Source organism: Homarus americanus, unplaced genomic scaffold, assembly GCF_018991925.1.
Source record: "Homarus americanus isolate GMGI-L3 unplaced genomic scaffold, GMGI_Hamer_2.0 scaffold56586, whole genome shotgun sequence".
In the NCBI taxonomy this organism is placed as follows: Eukaryota; Metazoa; Arthropoda; class Malacostraca; order Decapoda; family Nephropidae; genus Homarus; species Homarus americanus.
The window spans coordinates 432,501-442,500 of record NW_024730562.1 but is presented as its reverse complement, the minus strand read 5'-3'; the positions used below and the strand labels follow the sequence as shown (position 1 = coordinate 442,500).

General features: G+C 39.1%; 1 protein-coding gene across 1 annotated transcript in view; it reads right to left on the bottom strand.

The window, feature by feature from the left end:
* LOC121867020 (tyrosine-protein phosphatase Lar-like) overlaps window positions 1–10,000 on the bottom strand; it is a gene marked incomplete at its 3' end in the record, with an annotated part of 225,917 nt that overhangs the window by 69,081 nt on the left and 146,836 nt on the right. The window contains 1 exon segment of the mRNA XM_042366766.1: window positions 9,469–9,654. Within this exon segment, the coding sequence (XP_042222700.1) occupies window positions 9,469–9,654 (186 nt within the window).

Below are 10,000 nucleotides of genomic sequence, written 5' to 3'. Positions count from 1 at the left end.
AAATACAGGTAACGATTAATCCCCTAAAAGATAAAACACAGGTACTTACACCATAAAACCCCCACAGGTATGAGATAATTAATTAAAAAAACCAAGTAATCTATAATTAAGGATGTTGTAACTTTTTCTTTCACAAACAACACGAGAAAGTTTGATCCCACCCGAGTTTTTTTTCCTCCCGTGTTGTCTTAAGTCTGTCCTGCTTCTTCCTCCGTTTTCTTTGGTGGCTGCCTAATGGGGTCCTCGTCTTAATGGGGCTTTTTGTGTTAATGGGGTCCTCGTCTTAATGGGGCTTTTTGTGTTAATGGGGTCCTCGTCTTAATGGGGTTTTTGTGCTAATGGGGTCCTCGTCTTAATGGGGCTTTGTGTGTTAATGGCGTCCTCGTCTTAATGGGACCCTCATATTAATGGGGGCCTTCTGTATTAATGGGGTCCTCGTCTTAATGGGGCCCCAGTTCTAATGGACCTTTGTACTAATGAAGTCTATATCCAATAGCCCCCAGCCGCATTAACTAAAATCCCAAAGGTCCTGAAATTCTAATGGGTTTTTGTCTTATCAGGCCCCAATTCTAATGGCTAGGTTGGGACTCCACAGGACACGGGGCCATTAAGTCTGTACCATCTTGTGAGGAGCCTTGACATCATCTTACTGGCCACTAATTAAGTATTATCTTCATGCCTTGTTAATGACAGCAGGGAGTAAGGTGTCATTAGCTGATAAATACTGGCTAATAACCTTCAAATGAGGGATTAGGTATCATTAAAGAAAGTCATTAGTAGGTATGTATTTGCATTATCATTCTCGAACTGTGATTGGCTAAGCATCTTATCGGAAACGGGAGGGGATTGGTCATTCAGGATCTTTAACCTAATCACCATGAACGCTAATTATACAAACGATCTGAATACTTCCCTGAAAATTAAAACACTCACCCTCACCCCAAATTGGCCAATCAAATCATCAAATCATAAAAGTAGGTACAAAACACCTCAGGTCATTACAGACAAACATCTTATCAAACAAGAACAATTTACTCCACCGACCAATCACAGTAGTCAAATTAATCCAATCCCTAATCACCATCGTCTATCAACCCTCAGTACTAATCTTACTTTCCGATCTAATTAAAAAAAAAACAGGAATTAAATATTTGTATAATTATTTAATCACAATATAATTCACGGATCGTAAATTAAATGGTTTGTGTATCTAGTCAAGTGAGGAGTGATTATATGAAGACCTTACCTGTTGGAGAGGGGGAGGTGGAGGGGGGAGGCCAGAGGTGGCTGTGGTTGTTGGTTTATCTGCACGAGACTAACAGGTATTGTAATACATTTAAATTCATTGACACACACACATCATTCACACACACACACACACACACACACACACACACACACGTCACTCTCTCCATCAAGCAGTCTACATGTACTGTCCATAACTGTTCCTCTAATCTTTTAAGTGTAGCGGACGAGCCAATACATTACTAGTCTCCTGTTGTAAGGATCGCTAGTTCGAACCCCAGACACATACCGGCACATCACTCATCACTAAACATCTTTCATACCATGTGATGTGAAAGTCCTCCCCGGAGACTTTACCATATAAACGTCACCCCTTTCACATATACTATTTGGTCAACGCTGCGTGTAAATCCGTCAGAAACAGAGGGCGTTGACTTTACAAACTTGTGATTACCAACAAGCAACTTTTAATGACAGACAGACAGATAGACAGACAGACAGACAGACAGACGAGGGATATGCCCCCAATAAAACGACTGCTACAGCGCCATCGTCCATGCTGAGGGGAATAATAAGTGATTATGTAATTATCTTCTAATTAAAAACATCTACACCTGCAGGAGATTGTCATGTTGTGAAGTGTTAATTTCTGCAATATAAAAAAAATATATCACGAATTCTCAATCAATGTTGGTGTGTTTGTTGGTGTGTTTGTTGGTGTGTTTGTTGGTGTGTTTGTTGATGTGTTTGTTGGTGTCTTTGTTGGTGTGTTTGTTGATGTGTTTGTTGGTGTGTTTGTTGATGTGTTTGTTGGTGTGTTTGTTGGCGTTTGTTGATGTGTTTGTTGGTGTCTTTGTTGATGTGTTTGTTGATGTGTTTGTTGGTGTGTTTGTTGATGTGTTTGTTGGTGTGTTTGTTGTTGGTGTGTTTGTTGATGTGTTTGTTGGTGTGTTTGTTGGTGTGTTTGTTGGTGTGTTTGTTGGTGTGTTTGTTGGTGTGTTTGTTGGTGTGTTTGTTGATGTGTTTGTTAATGTGTTTGTTGATGTGTTTGTTGATGTGTTTGTTAATGTGTTTGTTGATGTGTTTGTTGGTGTTGTCAGTCTCCACCTAGGACTGTTTCACCTCACTCAAGTCTTCCAAAAATAAACAAATTTAAGATTACCTGAGAGTGCCTCCCCCTCCCCCCCCCCCTAACTTATATAACCTAACGCTACCTGGGGGTTAGGTTAGGTTAGTATCACTGTACACAAACATCAAGGGACTACGTAAACACAAGCATTAAAGGTCTTGGTAAACACAAACACCAAGGGACTTTACAGCCTACTCCCCCTGTAGAGTTTTTCACAAGGTATCTGTCACCTGTATTGACTATGAGGAGACTGAAGCTCATGTTAAGGCTTACCTACGATCTTTCACCCCTAAAATAGACCTGAGGACTAAATAAAACCAAGAGAAAAACAATAATATTACCAGGGTGTTGGGGCATAATGGGGCAAGAACAGAGAAAACGGCGACCGGGTGTACTTAATGTAAAGATGAGGAGGAGGAGGAGGATGATAAACGCAGAAAAAGACGTAAAATGAACATAATTTGATTTCTACTCCGACAAAAAAATAATACTGATTAAATCAATGTTTTAATTAGTTTGAGTAAATAAAACTCACGCCCTGCTAGGGACATCTACATTTTAATTGGTCGCTTCACAATGTCAGAGGTTTTGATTGGCTGATGGCTGGCGTCTGATCCTTGGCCAGCACGCGACGAGACTCATTATGTCGTCAACAAAATTTTAATTTGCTACCATGGATCGCCTTCATATATAAATGATAATGTGATTTTGTGAGTTAATTCAATAAATTTACAGGATCAAAATGAGAGGTTTTATAAAAAGCTCGTCACATAACTCAATAATGAATGGTTATTAATACCAAACAGTTATAATGGTGTCAAGCTGTCAGCCAGTCCTAAACTTGAACTTTTCCGGGAATATTTACATCATCCAGGACCAATGCAGGTCACACATTCAACCTAACAATCTCCTATATTACCTTCATCTTAAAAGACATTAATCGCGTGCTGCTCTTATAAAGATTAAGTTAATAGCGCAATTGAGAAGTCACTTTTTTGAGAAAGCCTTGTCACGTACTAGACGGATCATGATTGGTGCAGCAGACCCACGAGTCCCTCTCTCTCATTGGATACTTGCATAATGGTGCTACAGTGTGACTGGCTCAGAGGCAGTATGAGTCCCTCTCTCTGATTGGCTCTGCGTCACAACCCGCGTCTTGTACTGAGGTTTGAGAAGTCGAGGTCGTGGGACAATGTTAAAAACTTACACAATTACCAATGGCAACCAGAAAATTAATTCAGGTTTACAAAGCAGCGAAAGGAAAGATAACTAAACAACGAAGAGGTGATAATAAATAGGTTAAACACTAAAGAAGAATGGAAACAAATAAAACTAAGATAAATTCCCGCAAGTACAGGTGTTAGAAAAAAAACATTATAAATGCCAATCTAGATCCGGGTTATGGAAACATTATCAAGTAGTCTCTCTACCATTTTAGTCTTATTTGTGTTTCATCCTTACGAAGAACATTCAACATAAGATCCTTTGAAAATTCAGACTTTGTCACGCACGAACGTTTAAGAATCTAGACTAAAATACACACACGAATATTAAAGCTTCCAATCCTCGCTAAGGACAAATCTCTAAGAATTCAGAGGTTCCTACATACGAATCCTCAGAAGAGAGAGAGAGAGAGAGAGAGAGAGAGAGAGGTACGTCGTGGGGCAGGTGAAGAAAGTGGCCAATAAGAGTGAGGGAGGATTGGACAAAGTCAGCAGAAAGTGAAAATAAATGGCAAGGCGGCAGGTGGGAACGAGGAGGTATAGGAGGAGGAGGAGGGAGAAGAGGAGGAGGAGGAGGAGGGAAGAGGAGGAAGGAGAAGAGAAGGAGGAGGAGCAGGAGAGGGAGGAGGTGGCATTCAGACAGTTTGATTTTATGCCAGAATGGAATAAGAGACGCAAACTGTACTGGCACTCAATACCACCCCGGAACTGGCACCCTCCTTCCCTCCCTCCCTGGATCTGGCACCCTCCCTCCCTCTTCATAACCCTTGGCACTGGCACCCTGGAGATGCCATCACGTCAGGCGTGGACTCCTGACTATGCGGTGCCAGTTGTTAGTTTCTTAATAAAGACGGATTCTCACCAAGTATAATAATAATAATAATAATAATAATAATAATAATAATAATAATAATAATAATAATGATGGAAAGAAGGAAAGGGGGAAGGATGAAAGGAGGGAGGAAAAACAGGAGGGAAAAAGAGGGAAGGAAAGAGAGAGGGATGGAGGGAGACAGGTAAGTATGAGGGAGGGAGGAACGAAGAGAAAGAGGGAGTAACAAAGGGAGGGACGGACGGAGAGGAGGGAGAAGGAAGAAAGAAAGGAGAGAGAGAGAGAGAGAGAGAGAGAGATCTGGTCAATAAACTACCTGTTAACTCTTCTAATCTCACCAGAAAAAAGTAGATGACAAGTAGAAAAAATTTATCACTTCAATTACAGAAACAATCTCCCTATTTTCTCATGTACTCCTCTATCTGCCTCCCTATCCACCTATTAACCTTTCTATCTACCCATCTACTTCCCTATCTATCAGCTTCCACATCTACCTATTCACTTCTTTATCTACTCATCTACTTCCCTAACGCCACCTGGGTTAGGTTAGGTTATGCCGTTATATTCTGTTATGTTATTAGGTTAGGTTAAGTTAGGTTAGAGTTTAATCTTAAGGGAGACATAAGCTAGGGTGCCTAATCTTCACATGATCCCATATATGTAGTTTCTCAAGTTAAGACAAAACAAATCTATGTAAATGTTAGTGGCAATGAAATATTCCCTCAGAGTAATAACGAGGAGGAGGAATATTGTTAATACCGGTGGAGTAATATTACCCCCAAGGAGCCGTAAACCCACCTGCCACGTGTAAACTGAATGAAACACGAGATATTATGTGTATAAATTGTGCCCACCTCTGATGTGTTTACGATGCATTAAACCAACCAGAAATGTCACTCTTTAATATATATATATATATATATATATATATATATATATATATATATATATATATATATATATATATATATAGATATATATACATATATATATATATATATATATATATATATATGTCTATATATATATATATATCTATATATATATATATTATCTATATATCTATATATCTATATATCCATATATATATATATATATATCTATATATCTATAGATATATATATATAGATATATATATATATATATATATATATATATATATATATATATATATATATATATATATATATATATATCTAATATATATATATATATATATATATATATATATATATATATATATATATATATATATATTTATATATATATATATATATATATATATATATATATATATATATATTAGATATAGATATCCTCTCTCACACAAATATTCCAGGGGGGACGATTACCTGCCGATGACAAACAAACTCTTTGTTACACTTAAAATTCATTCCGTAATATTGTATTGACTTCCTATCTTTTGTTACTGGTGTGTGTGTGTGTGTGTGTGTGTTACGCTGCTAAGCTACCAGGGTTATTAAGCACCATTCCTTACTCTCTACAATAAACAACAACAAAAATAAAGAAGATCCATTTTTCTCTATACAATAATACAAACAAAATATAATGTAAACTATAATAATAAACACGGGAGTTTCTAAGCTTCCTGCCACCAATAATCCTCGTAAATGATTAATTCTTTTTCACGTAAGGCATCAAAAAAACATCCAAAAATGGCCTTCAAATTACAGAGACTCTACAGTACCTTAACTTAATATGACATTCATCTGTTTATTATTGGCAACAAGGAGAGTGTCACACCAAATACTCATTACTGACGAAGAAAGTGTCACCCCTACCAACAAGGAAAGTGTCACCAAGATACAGTTGGGGACATGAATTCTTGATACAGTGGGGCCAGAGGGTGAGCAGGCCGTTCCACCCTTACTTGATGGCGAGTCTCCCCACCAACACACTCTAACAACCACTGCGAGGGACACTACTGCTTGGGTTAATACAAGAGGTTTATACATTGTCACTGTAAACGATCATCCAGATTATACTTCGAAAAACACAACCATCAATAGACATAACTTACAACTATCAATATTATTTAGTGAGTATGAATTACAGACTTCTAACAGCGGTGGTTTGAGGTAATGAACGGCTGCCCCTCACGGCCCCATCATGACCACCCTCACGCCCCCATCATGACCACCCCACCCCGCCCCACCCCGCCACACGCAGCCAACAGTGTGGTCATGTGCGTGTGTATGGTGTGGTAGGTGGACACAATGGACTATGTGAAATATTATTCCCACCTCTCTCTCTCTCTCTCTCTCTCTCTACCTGTCCGTATGCGTCTCCAGAGCCACAAATTTACTGTTAATGCTCCAACACTATACACGCAGACTAGAGGCTCCAACTTTACTGCTGATTTTAGTTAGTGAATTAATTATCAGAGAAGATTTTGAATACAAGAAACTAAATATATTATATACAGGTAAGAGGAAGTCGAGGCAACATGTAAGGTGTCCAGCGGTGATTGTCAACCCGTAACACTAAGGTAGAAACACAATAACATAGGTCGTCCTGGCTGGTCGTTATTATCCGTGGTTTTATATGCGTGGTGTCATGTGTCATATGTCATGTGTCATATACATAATAATTACTGAAAAGAGAAGTAGTAGCGAATGTGTTCTCCGAAAGCGTGAATTTGTTTGGGACTTTGACGGTAAATATTCTTTATCTAATTTTCTTTTTACATATTCATATCTGGAATGTTAATGTTTTCAAGCAGTTATATCTTTTTATACATTAAATTCAGCATTAAAGTGAGCCAGAATTGGGTAGCCTTAACAGTTATATGGATTAATTTGCGGTATATCAATATCATCGGATATTATGTATGAGCCAATGAGCCAGAGAGAGCCGCAGGGGACTTGTAACGTCAGCTAAAAAAAAAAAAAGACTAGATCAGTCAAAGAATAACATGGGAAAAGAGCTGACTAGAATGATTGTGTCCATTGTTCTAATAATCATCCCAAATTAAATATTATCATACAGTATTCACTTATAAAGCTTGACGCAATATTCTCCATAACTTGGGAGATCATCGCCATGTTATATATTATGAGTTCGATGGAGATCACATATTACGGGGAAGTGACGTTATACCCGCTGCCAATAATCTCTTAAGTAACACAGTACATTGTAGCAGTATCTATGGTAGATTCCTAGCATGAAGTTTATTATAAGGAACATTTCGTATCTTCATATCAGTGATGGACCGGTTTGTGTACACTCCTCCAAAAAGTATTGGTCCCCTGGGCATGATGTATTTGTCAATGAACACAAGCACAGCAGGATCGGTTCAGTTGGTATTTCTGATTGTGAGTTGCACCTTTCGTTCTTTCTTCTTCAACCTGATAATCACCATAATTTCTGTAATATACCACCTATTCTCTACATAATGTAATGAAATAGGATGAATTGTGATACCATGTGCAAAACTAACAACATCATGAGTAACCCCGCTGATTTATGGACCTTTGATGCTATTTCAGCCCCAGGGGGATGGGTTCACACATAGGAATATAACGTTACTATGTTTTCATGAACCGAGGTTACAATGGAATCTCTTCGAACGAAATATGAAACACTATGATCTGATATTACATTCATTTATAAATATAGTAATTACAGGTGTATTATGATGCCATATTCAATTACCATGACATTATGATTTATTGCATTTCGATATTATTTCTATTTCAATTGATCAGCTAATAATTATGAATATAACCCATCATCTCATGATTCAAGCTGGCAACGGAACATTGTCTGATACACACTACGAGAAGCTGTCTGTCGGTGCAGGCTGTGTTGTCCAGTGAGTCTCGGGTACCAGTGTTGGTCAGGGATTTCCAGCAGAAAACACCAACTATTTGACTGCTGTTGATATATTTTCGCTACACCAATACCATTATATTATCCTACTAAAGATGGAGCATGGTGATTTCCCTAATTACAACAAATGCCAGAAACAATAACTGGCAACCTCACAGATACTAAGAAGGCAGACCTACCAACATAATGCAGGAATCACAGTTAGTGATCGGAAATATTCGTCCATTGTAACACATTGTATGGATGAGAAAAGCGGCCGATACTTTTTAGGGTGTGACTACATGTGGTCAACATAAATACTGTTTAGGGCTGTTATTATCTTCATATTTACCTGACGCTTCACTTACCGCAGGCTGACATTAGGTGACCACTGACTTATGTTACACATCCGACTTAATTATATTCTGAGATATACAGGTAAACGAACACACACACACACACACACACACACACACACACACACACACACACACACACACACACACACACACACACACACACACACATCAAATGTTTGCTTCATTCCGTAAACATAATATTAGCATCACTCCTCATCAATCACCAGTACAGTCGTCGGCTAATATCCTCCTCTCCATCTCGTGTGTCGAGTCTTGACCCGAGTCACTCTGCTTCGTTACCAGTTCCACACTGTGTTGGTGGGGAGGTTCAGTACAGTGAATCGCCGTCAAGTAAGGATGAAACGGCCTGGTCACCTGCCAGCCCCACTGCATCACTGACGAATAACGAAGTGTCACCCATTCCTTACTAAACAGAAGGAAAGTGTCACCCATTCCCTACTAAACAGAAGGAAAGTGTCACCCATTCCCTACTAAACAGAAGGAAAGTGTCACCCATTCCCTACTAAACAGAAGGAAAGTGTCACCCATTCCCTACTAAACAGAAGGAAAGTGTCACCCATTCCCTACTAAACAGAAGGAAAGTGTCACCCATTCCCTACTAAACAGAAGGAAAGTGTCACCCATTCCCTACTAAACAGAAGGAAAGTGTCACCCATTCCCTACTAAACAGAAGGAAAGTGTCACCCATTCCCTACTAAACAGAAGGAAAGTGTCACCCATTCCCTACTAAACAGAAGGAAAGTGTCACCCATATACTTACTACTGACGAAGAAGAAAGTGTCATCCATCCTCTACTACAAACAAGGAGAGTGTCACCCAGGTACTTACTGCTGACGGTGTAGAACTTGGTCACCAGGCCGGAGATCTCGGCATAGTCGCGGTCAGCATTACGCGGCTTGTACTGTATGACGTAATACGATACCTCGCCCGGGCTGACGTCATAACTCCAGGTGATTCGGACTGACGTAGACATAACGTCACTGATCCTTACGTTGTCGGGCGGACGGGGCAGCGCTGGGGGATAGACAGATAGATAGACATTTAGATAGATGGAAATATGTGGTTAGGTTATTTTGGGGATTAAGGAGGGTGGGTAGACAGACAGACAGACAGACAGACAGACAGACAGACAGACAGACAGACAGACAGACAGACAGACAAACAGACGGGCAGAAAAGACAGGATCATCCTTAGCTTAAGAGATGAGACAAAGACAGACAGAGATTCCTTGGAGAGAGAGAGAGAGAGAGAGAGAGAGAGAGAGAGAGAGAGAGAGAGAGAGAGAGAGATAACAAACCATTAATCTCTCACAAATAAAAAAAAAGAGGTAAATTTATCCTCACAAAATAAATATGAACTT